Source organism: Tetrao urogallus (genome assembly GCF_951394365.1).
Source record: "Tetrao urogallus genome assembly, chromosome: 1".
Taxonomy (NCBI): Eukaryota; Metazoa; Chordata; class Aves; order Galliformes; family Phasianidae; genus Tetrao; species Tetrao urogallus.
The window spans coordinates 118,993,722-119,007,906 of NC_136813.1; the positions used below are offsets into that span (position 1 = coordinate 118,993,722).

At 37.7% G+C, this 14,185-nt stretch overlaps 1 protein-coding gene across 1 annotated transcript in view; it reads left to right on the top strand.

The window, feature by feature from the left end:
- Positions 1 to 290: 290 nt before the first annotated feature.
- TSPAN9 (tetraspanin 9) overlaps positions 291 to 14,185 on the top strand; it is a gene marked incomplete at both ends in the record, with an annotated part of 64,061 nt that continues 50,166 nt past the window's right edge. The window contains one exon of the mRNA XM_079532531.1: positions 291 to 761. Coding sequence (XP_079388657.1) covers positions 291 to 761 — 471 coding nt within the window. The remainder of the gene's footprint in view (positions 762 to 14,185) is intronic.

A 14,185-nucleotide genomic window follows, 5' to 3' on the forward strand; every position in this document is an offset into this window, starting at 1 on the left:
GAGTGTTCTCCTAGGTGTACTGCGGAAGCTTTTTGGAAATGGATGCAAGGACCATCTGCTGCCTGTAGATTAGAGGGCTGTAGAATAAGGGCAGAGAGACGAGCCTGTGGCTCTTGAATAAAAACTGAAGTTCTGCGTATCTGATTTATCAAGATAAATCATGAGTCTGTGCATGGATAGGATATTAATGAATAAATCCATGCTATGGATAGAGTACAGCCTGCATTGCTATAAAAAATAGATAAACAGCAACAATGCAGTGAATAAATTCTGCAGTAATTATCTGATTTATGTATGAAGAAAAAGAGAAGCGAAATACAGAAAGCTTGTATTGCATTGCATTTAACACTGAGAGATGCTGTACATTGAATCTGACATCTATGGAAAGAGAAATCATGGAGAAGTCAAGTAGCGAGGATTCTTCAATTCACCGGAGTCCATCTTTGGATAGCAAAGACTCAGATTTTGCTAAACCTTCTACCTCAGGAAGGCAATTTGGTCGAGGTTTTACTGCTGGAGCTTTCTATGGTACAGCTGGATCACGCACACAGAACCACACTGGCATCGAAACTGGGACTGGTTCTGGGACTGGGACTGGCATAAAAAGTGACAAATACAGTGCACCCAAAGGCAGCAAATATGTGGTCTTTTACCTGGATCTATCCTTTGTTTTCCTTTTAGAATTTAAGAAGTGCGACATGACAAGAGGCTGCCTGTGTTGTTTGAAATATATGATGTTCCTTTTCAATTTGATATTTTGGGTGAGTATTGCATTTTCAGTTGCCTTCATTTGTTAGTGTTGTCTGTACTGCTGCATTACATTTATAGTGCATCTTTGAAGCACTACAGTAAGTTCTTCCCCTCCCCCCAGCTGTCTCCTCCTCCCCTCCTTGCCCTGTCTCTCATACTTGCATGGAATACATTCAGTATTAAACCCTCATTAAACCAATGAGAAAATATACATTTTTAGTATATTTATTATCATCTGGTTGCTGAGATTCAATTAATAAATCTTGAAACTCAATATTCTTACATGTTTTGAACTGTGTTATTTAAGAAATGGCAAAGCTGTTATTCTTCAGGAAGAGAAGAATTACTGTAGGGTTAAAATCCTGTGATGGCAGGTTTCATAATTTATTAAGCTGTAGTTAAATATAATTTTGAAGTGCATTCTCGCTGTTGACATAAATGTCATTTATTTATTGTAAACTTCATTCACAAGCTGCCTTTTTGTTTGAAGGAAATTCTGTTCCATTTCTCCAATTAAAAACAATGAATTGCGTATGTCCTAACCTCTTACAGTATCAGCATAAATGTGAAATAACTGGAATGATGAAGTAGTCTGGGTTCAGTTTCAACGACAGTTGTCCACACTGATATATGAAATTGGAGGTCTGCATTTACTTCTGAAGGATCAAAATTGATTTTCCTCCATCAGCCAAGAGGCAAGAGGAGTTGTAACAATGCCTCAACAAGCAAACTAAAAGCATAATGTCTACTTTGAACAAAATTATGTGAGATACAAGGAAGGGAGGAGATGTTCAAATCAATTGGTAGCTTGGCATCCTTGAGTGAACAGTATTGCTGAGGAACATACAGACTAATTGTAATACTCGGTGCATGAATACAGCTGAAAATGAAATAGTTTGCTTCATTTAAGGTCACTGTTTTCCTGATGACTACAGTGTTTGAATGTATGAACCACATCATTAATGTTTGTGGTCCGGAAATATACAGTATATCTCATAAATAAACGAAGACATCTTTTCTAGGTTTATTTTAAAAGAAGGGCCATTAACAGTACAGTTTAGGTGGTCTGGAGTCATCGGTGTTCAAATTTGGAGTCTTACTAGCGGCTTCTCTGTTCATCTGACCCACTTACTGAAATAACTTTTAGGAGAAAGCATTAATGGGAGATTTGGTCTAGCACTGAACCACTCTAGCAACAGTGATCTTTTAACAGTAATAGATTGAAATGTTTCAACCACTGAAATTGTGTGAATCTTACTTAAATAGAAAGAAATAGAAAGAAAGGAGTGAAGAAGATTCCATCAAAGTTTGTATGTTGTTTTTTTTTTTGATCTTTTGTATATGAACACTACTAGGAAGTTGCCTTAACTGTTCCTGGAGTTAATCATTTTTATTCAACCTGAAGGTTATATTACTTTGATGCCTTGGAAGCATTTTTTTCATGTGATGCTTGTTGCCATTATTTTTGGAGCAGCTCTTCTGATATCATTATTTGTGTTCTCTGTGATCAGTCATTAGTTATCTCTTCACCCTCACTTACTAAAATACATGTGTTTTCTTATGAGTATTATATTACTTTTCTTTCTGTTATTAAACACTGTCACATCTCTGATATTCCAAAAATGTTTTTTTTTATGAGCTATGCCATACAGAATAAATACGGTTCCGTAGAATCACAATTACAGAAAAATGCTAACGTGCAAGATGTCAAGTACTTTTCGATGTTGGTTACAACAGAAACTTGATCAACCAGCCTGGTTTATGTTGTTCACCTTAGCTGTATTAAATTCCTTCTTTCTTCTCTTTACCTGACTTGAATTCAGTTTTGCCAGCCAAACTTGACATCTTGTGCATCATTCGAGAGGACTGAAATCTTCTAGATTCTTATTTTTCGTAATCAGACTATGTTATTATCCTGTGTCTTAAGCCATTCAAGTAAATAGACCATCTCATTTTACTCATGGAAATGTGAGCTAGAATGAAGCATGCTATAGACAAGTGTACTGTACTGTAGTTTGCCACCTCTGGCTTTGTATCTGGAACCTTTGTTTGTTATATTATGGCTGTGGGTGTTTGGCTGTGTGTATGTGTTCATTGCTGACTATGAAAATTTCGGTGTCACTCACTCCTGCCTTAAACTCTCCTGCTAGCCCAGCTCTGGGCTTCCCAGGCAGCTCTGCCACTGTCTCCTACTTCTACTCTGTACTGAAGCACTCCCTGCTTTTTCAGTCCTGTCTTTCTTCTCAACCCTTTTTCCTCGTTCCCAGGTTTGCCTGGTCTCATTAGTCCTGGTCGTCAGCACACTGAGCTGTTAAGTACAGAACATGTTTTCCAGCATTGCTGACTGAGCTGTGTCTAGGACTGTAGTATCCCACTGCAATTTGAGCGTTGCATCCTTCAGAATTTTTATTAAGAAAGAGAAGTCCAGAACCATGAAATTGTGTCTGCTCTTGAGCAGTTACAATCATCTTTTGTAATGCAAAGTGATTTCTTTTATTAAAAAACCCTTTTTTTAGGCAACTGTAAACAGAGATTGAAAGCAGTTCTAAAGTGTCTTTAAACAGATGCCACTCTAGCAGCTATGTGGCAAATGAAGTAGTTAATGGGCAATCTGAAGGACCTGTGTACTTTCCAGAAAGCCACTTTGTTCTAGATTTATAGTAGCAAAATGGGTGGCTGCTGGGAAGTATTGTTCTACTACAGTGCTACAGTAGTTCTTTAATACATCTACTGAAAAATGGGGAACAGTGTTTACCTCTGGTGTCCAAGAACTGTGAACCCCGTTACCTTGAACAGTTCTTAGCGTTGGCCCAAAGAAGGATGTTTTTTCCATTATTTGCTTATTGTCATGGAGAAGATTTAGTCTCTCCCACATGTGCCAGTGAACTGTACTATTCCTTCTGCCTGTCAGCCAGATCACACATATTTGAAGATTAATTATGTATGCATATACATATATAAAATATATATATATTGCAGAGGAGAGCATTAGAGAGGTTAAGATTGGAGGCAGCCTGGGCTGTAGTGACCATGCCTTGATGGAGTTTATGATCTTGAAGAATGTGGACCTGGCAAAAAGCAAAGCTAGGACCCTGTGCTTTAGGAGAGGAAAATTCCAACTGCTCAAGGAATTGCTGAGTGGGATCCCCTGGGAAACTGTCCTTAAGGGTGTGTGTACAGAACAAAGCGGGCAGCTCTTTAAGGAAACCCTTTTGAGAGCACAACGGCTCTCCATCCCCAGCAGAAGAAGTCGAGCAGGGGAGGCAAGCGACTGTTGTGACTGTGCAAAGACCTGCAGCTTAAACTGAGAGAAAAAAGGGAAATGTACAGAAAGTGAAAGCAGGGTTGTGTATCCTGGGAGGAATACAGGGCTGTTGTCCGTGTGTATGAAGATAGGCCGATCACAAGCGGTGTTGCACAGGAGTCAGTCTTGGGACCAGTGCTCTTCAACATCTTTATCAATGACATAGATGATGGCATCGAGTGCTCCCTCAGCAAGTTTGCAGATGACACCAAGCTGAGCGGTGTGTTTGATACACTAAGGGAAGGGAAGCCATCCAGAGGGACCAGGACAGGCTAGAGAAGTGAACATAAAGAGGTTCAGTAAGTCCAAGTGCAGGGTGCTGCACTTGGGTTGGGCACGATATGACTTGGTGCTTGTATAAATACAAGCTGGGGGAAGATCTCCTTCAGAGCAGCCCTGCAGAGAAGAACTTGGGGGGTCCTAGTGGATGAGTAGCTGGACATGAGCCTGCAGTGTGCACTTGCAGCCTGGAAGGCCAACTGTGTTCTGGGCTGCATGAAAAAAGGAGTGGCCAGCAGGGAGAGGGAGGTGATTGTCCCCTTCTACTCAGCTCTTGTGAAGCCCCATCTGCAGTATTGCGTCCAGGCCTGGGGGCCCCAGTACAGGAAAGACGTGGAGCTCTTAGAGCGGGTCCAGAGGAGGGCCACTAAGATGATCAGAGTTCTGGAGCAGCTCTCCTATTTAGAAAGGTTGAAGGAACTGGGCTTGTTTAGCTTGGAAAAGAGAAGGCTCTGGGGAGACCTCATTGCGGCCTTCCAGACTTGAAGGGAGCTTATAAACTAGGAGGGGAATGGCTGTTTCTGAGGGTGGATAGTGATAGGACAAGGGGAAATTATTTTAAACTGAGACAGGGGGGGTTTAGGTTAGATATTATGGGGAAGTTTTTCACACAGTGTGGTGGCAGACTGAACAGGTTGCCCAAGGAGGTTGTGGATGCCCCGTCCCTGGAGGCATTCAAGGCCAGGCTGGATGTGGCTCTGGGCAGCCTGGTCAAGTGGTTGGTGACCCTGTACACAGCATGGGGGTTGAAACTAGATGATCGTTATGGTCATTTTCAACCCAGGCCATTCTATGATTATGTGATTCTATGATAAATAGATGTAGGTCACTCTGAAAGTAATGCCTCCAATTTATTTCCGTGGAAACTACAACAGAAATTGAAAAAAGTTAGTAAAGTGCTCTAGAGAAAATGAAATAGTTCCTGGTTATAATGATGAGGAGTGAGTTTCTGATATGAAGTAGAAAGTAAATTAATATTTTGTAAAGCAACTTTTACAAGATACTGCAGCAGTTTCTTGAAATGCTTCTTAATTCTTATTAGTTCTTTTGTGAGTTGAAATTCCAGTGCTGGTTTCATGAGGAAATTTTGGAGGCAGACATTCTGCTTTCTTGTACATAGGTCATTCTAAAAGTAGTGCCTCCTGTTTGCATTGAAACCACAGCAGATACAAGTAGCACAATAACACTATTGGACAGAACAAAATCTCAGCCACAAAATGCTATTTTTTAACTAGTCACCACCGTTAGCTGTGTATTTTTGTCAGCCATGGGCAAGAGTTTGGATGCCTTGCTTTTAAAGATCTGCACCAGCAGAGGTGAACCACTGTCACTGTTTCACAGCTGCTACGATGGTGGTGTTGCTCACACCATCCATGTTTCATCAGCCTGAATAGGTGAAAGTCAGAAGAGCAGTCAGCAAATCTGGACTGTACAGTGGGTGTGGTAGGACAGTTAAGAGAAAACTAGCAGTCTTCAGATGGGTATGGGGCCTGATGTTATTGTGTTGCAAGAGAAAAGTTATCTTCTCTGACCTGGAACTCTGAGCCTTTAGCTTAGTCAGCATTGTGATGTAGCTTTCAGAGTTGATGGTTTGTATTGGTTCCTGGAAATCCAGAAGGCTCGCCCCTTTCTTATCACAAGAGATGATTCTCATCATTTTACCTACTAGAGGTTGCTTCTTGATCTTTTTCTTGAATAGGGAATTCCCATGTGGCCACTGTGGACTCTCTCATAGTGGTGACACCTTGTCTCATCAATGATGATGATACAGTTCAGGAAACTGTCACCTTCAGCTTCGTATTAGTTCAATAGATCCTGACAGATTTGTATACAGTGTTCTTTCTGTTCCTGTGAGCATTCACGAGATCCACGTGGCACAAACTTTGTGATTTTCCAGTGTTGCAACCATTGTTTTCAGTGCACTGGAGCTCCATACATGTATCCCTGATTGTAATCCACAGATTCTCATGGATGAGCTCTTCATTTTGTAGTGTGACAGCTGTGCATGGTTGCCTGGATTGTTTCTTGCCTTACAGCTTTGCTTCATATGCACTTCCATGTCAGATGGCATTTTGTCAGACTGCTACTCTCCTACCATCTGTCACATGGCAACAGAATGTAATGGATCACTGGCAGGAAGGTTCAATCTTTACTGCCATACCACCGTCACCTGCCTCTGATGTCATGGGCCAAGGTAATAAAATAGGAGGCTTTACTTTCAGAGCAGCCCTTGTATATAACACACACATATATGAGCATATGTACACATATCATATACACATACATACATATATATGTGTGTACATATTTTTCTTCAGACTTATCTGTATTGACAAGTATATGCATGGAGGTGATGGAGGAGTACATTGTTTAGTGGATTGTTCTTGTCTCCGTGTAGCAAGCATATTGTTGCTGAAACAAATATGGTAAAGAGTTGGAGTATTGTTTCTGCCCAACAGGACGTAAGTTTTGTTGAATTAGATTCATGACAAAAAATACATTTTTTGAAAGTTAAAAGCAGATGTATGAGCTAATGTTGAAGGATTGCATGCGAGTTCCACACAGCAATTTGATCTAAGTGTGGCTGAGCAGTAAGTTGAAACAGAAGGTGTTTCTCCACCATACTACTAAGAGCTACAGGTGTTTCTCTGTGGTCCTCTTAGCAGTTGTTCATGACCATCTGGCATTGCTTTCTTTCAGAGATTAGGGAAGTCTGAGCTGAGGGTTAAGGAAGCTTATAGTATTTAAATGTGGCTGGGATGATGATTTACACTGAATTTATCGTAAGTGTGTAATATGTTTTGCAAAGGGATGGGGCAAGTGCAAACATTTGCTGACTTAGTTTGCCTTCAGAATGTTTATGAGCAAATATATGGAGATTGAGGAGCTCTCTGTGTAGCTCTGCAGAAGAAATCCAGTATTGATGTTTGCCTTTACAGGTAGCAACTTAGTTGTCAAGAAAGGTATTCATTAAATTAAAAAGTTTAGGTTACATGTATTTGTAGGATAGGTTTCACTTCTTTTTTTTTTAATCAGAGGAAAGGTTTATAGAAACTGTTTTCACAGACTGTATCACATAATCATGTTGTGTATAAAATGGAAATTTTATAAACAAAATTTTTTTAAATAAATTTTATTCATGACATGAGAATTTCAAAATGAGAATTAAAAAGTAAAATTTGAACTGTCAGGAAGAAATTATTGAAACTTCAGCAGAGAACTTTGCAAGAAAACAGACTTCAGAAGTTTAATTTATCAGTTAAGGTTAATGAATGCACATACAGAGAGGCATTTATAATACACTTAACATTGCTTTAATTTTAATATAAAATGTGTCTTATTTTGGGAACTATGTATCTGTTAAGATGATACAATTTCTGATCTTCTGTATTTCAAGGAGCTGTAAAGCTAAATGCAGTCAGGTCATTAATGTGTCTTATTAGTTGTTTATATTTAAGCTATTTCAAAAATGTCTCATAGGAACAGTACTAGTTTATTATTAGTAATATAATTATGAGGATAAGTTCACATATCTAAGTTAAATGGAGTCAAATTTCCAAATTCAGTTATTTGATACTCAGTTTTGGAGTAAATTTATAGCAGATTGCTAAGATTTTCTTTTTGCTAGAATGTAAAGTACAGAAAAATGTGGGCTGTAGAGTAGCTGACCTTGAAGTATCAGCAAAATTTTAATACAGCAAATTTTCCATTGATACTGTGTTACAGATAAAAACTATTGCTCCTGATGAGATTTTTCTGCATTAGTTATTTGTCTAATTTATTATTACAGCAGGAGTGATTCATATTTTTTCTTACAGATGAAAAACAATGTTGTGTGATTATCATTGTACATAAAGACAGTAGTACTGCAGCCATGCAAGTCACATTTTATTAAGTCTCAGATCACACTAAAAGAAAGGGAGCATGTCTGTATCTGTTTGGGCGAGACTGCTATCAGAGACAGTGGTACTGTAGACCAGGCAGAGATTTTAGAATGGTTTATTTATGGTAATCCATACTTAAATGTTTATTTACCCTTAACAGGAATATATGAAATAGCACACCAAAGCTTAAACGCTTATTTGAGCCTGTTGGTCAGTTAAATCTTGTGAGCAGGCTTTGTCCCTCTGCATAATTGAAAGTTAATCTCTGAGGTTTAAGAGGGGCAGATGGTTTGTCCCCGAAATGAGAAAAATTGCAAATTACTGACATCTTACAACGGGAAGCACGTTCAAATTCTCGTGTCTAGTCTCTTGCCCCTGGCTGCATTATCTGATAACTCCATTTATTGACATAGGGAATAATGACAAGGAGAGACAGGCAGAGAATGACCCTGAGATGCTTGTCCCTTGACATAATAGACATATTTATTTCTGTTATATTTTGACTGTTATGTCATAAGACAGCAACAGAATAACAATTGCAGTACAATCCCATGAAAGTAAGGGTACTAAAAATAAATAATAATAATAAAAGTTATTCAAAGCAATATAATGAAGTCTGGAAAAGAAGTGGTCCTAATTTTCTAAAGACTGTTTTCAGTCACATTAGCAGAAGAACTCCGTTTTTCATATGAATTTGAGAAGCTGAGAAAAGATTCCACAGTTTAGTTTTAGTTTCCGAGTGCTATACCACTCTTCAGGTTGTCTATGCAAATGTACACATCAGTGTTGGATTACACTTAGCAAAAAAATGTTTTGTATGTCAGTGATTTGTCTAGAAGGAGAAGGAAAAGTAATATGTAGTTCAAACAGTATCATGTCCTAATGAATATGTTGTGAATAAACTCCATTAAAAATAAATATCATTATAGCATAACAGTTAAATGTTATTTGAGGCCTGAGGCTAGGTTTATTTTAAAATACTGAGGCTTACTTCAGAGCTGAGCTAGACATTTTTATCTTCACGGCAGGGGCCCCATAACTGTTTTTAGGGAAGTGAGTCTAAGCTGATTAACTCGATAGGGGGGACATCTGATATGTCACTTTTCACAGTGTTTGTCTCAGTTACTGCTCTTTACTAACATCGTATTTTAATCAGTTGGTGGTTTGAGTTTTTTGAGTTTGTTTCTATTATTTTTTTTTCCCTTCAGTCCTGGAGCGTTCTTCCTCTAGCTGTAGGTTGAGCAGGCCACTTCTGCTTGCTATTTTGAGTAAATGGTCAGTTGATTCATAACTTAAAATGCAGGTTTGTTTTGTGCATCTGATATAGAGTAGTCTGCTGTACGTAGTTTCCTAATTTATGTATTAAGAAGCTTATATTGATTGAAAGTGAAAAGTAGAATAACACTTTCAAACTGGAAAATATGTCCCCAGTCCTCCAACTCCCAGAGTAGACTTATTTCTTTAAGAATATGACTCAGGTTCTATTCTATATATCCACTGTCTCTCTGACCTTATGAAAGTATGTTCAACCCTCTGTGTCTTAATTCCTGCAATTTTAAAAAATAACTATAATACCAACTTTTATAAGGCTATGATTATAATAATGAATAAGCAAAATAGCTGCAATTGTCCTTACTTTCCTCCAGACCCATAGAGTCCTCTAGATCATACCAGTAAGTTGCTTGACTTGGCCTTTGTTAGCACATTCCTTGTATGTCTTCTTGCTGTCTTCCTTGAAAGTAAGTCTGCAAATGCTGATCCGAAGAGGTATAATCTTCCTTGTGCATGTAGAGTAGGATGAGCTTGTAACTCCATTATCAAAATGTCCAAGAGGCTGTCTATTTAAATGTTGCTGGTGCAGAATGGAACCTGGGTAGAAAAGATGTGATGCAGTCCAAATTTGGAAAGTAAAGTTCAGTTTGTTTCACCGTGTATAAAATTAGGGCATTTCCTGGAGGCAGCCAAGTTGTCACATACAATTTGGTACAGTATACTTTGTAGCTCCTGTATTCCTCTCACATCTCTAGTAAGGTTACCTAAACTTTCAGCAACTCACTGAAGCTTTGAATTAAAGATGGAATTGTAATGGGTATCTAGGGTTCTTTTTTAAGTATCTTGCAAAAACAAATAAATGACACCTTCCAAATAAAGTAGAGGGATCTAATACAGCTGGAAGTGTGTTACTGAATGTATTTAATGAACTTATTGGGGTGGTAACATCAAACTTAATAATGTTAATGTCCATTTACAGAAATGATCATGGACATTAAACCCAAAGCAATTTCACAGCTTTCTGAAACAAATTAGCTCTAAGTCTACTTGGTACCTTCAGCTCAGTACCTTCCTGCTTAGGACTGCTGAATATATATTCAGCAGATACCTGAACTTCCAAGTGTTTGGAAATTGGACTGCGATGATCATTCTTCTTTCCTGCTGCTTTTCCTGAGCTGAGCAAAAGTTCACATTAATGTCCAAACCTCACTGAATTACTCCTGTCATCCAGTATACTATGGATATTGAATATTCTTGGCCTTGCTGCCAGTTTGTATTTTGAAAGTCATGTGTCATTCATCTTCTCTGGTATCTGTCAAAACTGGGCACCATGGTCAACAGGTTTATCACTGCTTAGGTAGAGCAGGTAATGCTAGATTTCTCAGAGCATTACAATACATCCAGGTGATGTTTATGGTTGCCCTGGATGAAGTCATAGCCAGGTCCAATGGTATTAGTAACCAGTCTGAACCTTCCTGTAAACATTTAGTATCACGGTAAGACAGTGTCTCTATTCTGCCTTGGAGGGGATGCAAGCTTAAGCACACTATATCTAATGTGCAATTTATTTTACTCTTTGTGTTTGCTAGGTTTGTTATTAAGTTCAGTAAATGAGAAATGATTTTTTAGAGGCAGTAGTGTTTGCAAAAAAAAAATGTTATTTCTGTTTTATTGGGGAAGAAATTGTGCATCTGTGGGTTCTTGTTCAGCCTACTAGGTTCTCATTGCAAGCTGAATTTGCTACTCCTTTCTTTGGCTTATTTTCTGATTCTCCTTAATGTAAACCCTTGTGCTGTTTCTCTAATCAGTGCACCTGAAATAGTACTTCAGTGTATTTTCAAGCATGTGTGTCTGTGTGTCTTTCTTCAAATATTATACTGACAAGTCATAAGAAGACAGGAACTGAATCTGAATTTTATTTATTTTTTTGTAGATTTCTCCATAGTTCCTAAGTGCATTCAGGTACAATTTCAACTGCTGTAGGTTAAAATTGTAGAAAATGACTACATAACTGTTGATTCTTAAGAGCAGCATCTTGAATCAACCGTACATGACTGGGAAATGTATGATGTGTTGAGAGTTGTTGCAAGGATTTTAAATCAGCACAAATTGGTGTGTGTCTTGTTAGTTACAGAACTATTAATTCCAAACACTGTAAGGATTTGTGACTCACAGGTGTTGGTTTTTTTTTTACTAAAATAAGTGTTTCTTTTTTTAATTTGTTTATTTATTTATTTATTTAAGTTCAGTACAATTAAGTGGACTGAAACCAGAAAATCATGAGCTTCCAAAGAAGATTATGAGCAGATGACTGTAAGCTGAAAGGATTCATTAGTTTAATTACTGATCATAAACAGAGATGTATTAGTTGCTAGCAGGTTTCTACTATTTTGCACATACAGTGCAAAACATGTTAACTTTAACCAAGTAGCTTACTCTTCATGTATAAGGATAAAGTGTGGAACTGGTTACTCAGAGTAATTCTGTTATGTATGATCATCTCTGTATACTATAAAGTACAATCACTGAGTCTGAAATGGTGCAAAAATGAAAGAGTTGACATTCTGTGTTCACTTAATTTGCTAGCTCAGAGAACTAAATAAAATCCGTATAATAAAATGAACAGTTTTGTAATGATCTCTGCAACTGACCACATAGGATTCATTGATTTTTTGTGTCTGACCCTGTAGCATGTACTCTGATTTTTTTTAGATGGCCTGACTTATATGGATTTCTAGTAATTCTGCTAGTAAATTTCAGTTACCAGGAGGATTACTTCTGAATCAGAGCTATATTCTTCTGTTAGGGTTCTTGATTAATTTGTTCCCACACTTTTCTTACATATAAGCTGAATGCTTATAATCTGTTAGCAACTGTGTGACTGCTAGATAGCTTGAGTTATTCACAAGACTCATTTCTTCTTCTTTATTGTCTTTGAAAACTTCCAATCAGTTATGTTCTTAAGCAGGTAAGAGATGTAGATGTTCTGTCAATGAATTGTAATTCAGAAATGTAAACATCTAAACTAATCAGCTGAATAGGAATCTTACTCTCCTGCATATTCCCTCAGCACCCATTCCAGTTATTCTAGCTCTTGTCATGTTTGCAAAGAGGGGCTTTTCTTTTAGTGTCTTTTGGTTGTGAAGATATTTTTTCTAATTTAACTAATAAACTGTATTGTCGTAATTATTCTTCCTTACCATTCCAATTGCCCTGTCAAATCAATTTTCACTGTTTTAGGGAATTGATGTTACATCTGTTTCTATAAGACTTAGTCCCTTGGGACCAGTTAATGTATTTATCCATTTGACAGTCTGTAAATATGAGCAGTGCTTTTTATCCTCTTGATACACATGGCAAACTGAGCCACTAGAACTAAATATCTCCATGGATGCTCCACCTTTAGAGGGCCAAGATCTCAGACTAGCAGACTGAGCTATTGGGGGCAAGGACTTGCAAGTAGCACACTCCAAATTCCAGTAGGCTTGCGGTGGCCTCTGTGTTCCTCTGTGTATGCATGACGTTGCCCATGAGCTCAAAAATTCTGCCAGTCACATACTTTGAGCTTTGTTTTTTTTTTACAGTGGTGTTCCCTGCACTTCATTTCCAAATTAACTTGGACAGAGACAGCTAGAGTCTGTGTGTCTGTATGTTCTTGTATGACTCCAAAGCAGATAATTAAAAAGTATAAACAATAAATAAATAAACCAACATGATATCTAATACTTGCAGAAGTAATTAATAATACTTAATAACTTGCAGAGAAATTAATATTTTTTTTTTACATTCAAATCAGAAAAAAATTAATGTAAAAATAAGATTACTGCATAAGTAGTATTTAGCAAATGTTTAGATCACAGTATACATTTAGATTATGGAATCACAGAAAAAGTCTAGGTTGGTAGGGATCCCTGTAGATCATCTTGTCCAGCCTTTTGCTAAGTGGAAGGCAAGTAGAAGTTAAATTGTATTACTCATGGCCTGATCAACCTGAGCCTTGAGTATTTAAAGGAACAGATATTCCATAATTTCTTTTGATAATCTATTCCAGTAGTTCTCAATTCATTCAGTTTGTTTTCATTTTTTTTCTATATACACAAAAATTCAGTACAGCAGCTTTTGTACACTGCTGATCTTGATGATGTTCTGCCAGATTATCTCCAAGTTTTGAATATTTTTCTTGAACTGGGAAGACAAAACCTGGACATAGCATTCTGAGTGTCATATAACAAGTGCTGACTGCAGCAAAATAATCGTATCCATTGATACGTATAAACCAAACCAAAAATGTTAAACCATACATTTAAACCAAACACTTCTTTCAGTACTTTTAGTAACCTGTCCTGCAGCTATGTCAGTGTAAGCCTTTCAACCTGAAGGTGCAGTTTGCACAAGCTGACAAAAAAAAGTGAATGTTATGACTCCTGCATTCAGGCTGCAGGGAAGTACAATTGTGTTCTCTAGTACAGTATACTGGTTTATAAATTGTTGTAGGTGCTACACTGCTTCACAGTATTTTTCTGAAGTGTTTAGTTTTTTGTTGTTGTTGTTTTGTTTTTTGGGTTTTTTTTTTTTGCTTCTGGAAGAAGCAGTGTTACTGCAGCTCAGCAGTCACTGTGTGCCCATCCCCAGCTTATTCCAAATGATTTGTCCTTTTTGAAGCAGAGCTTGCATTCGGAAAGATTAAGTACTTGCT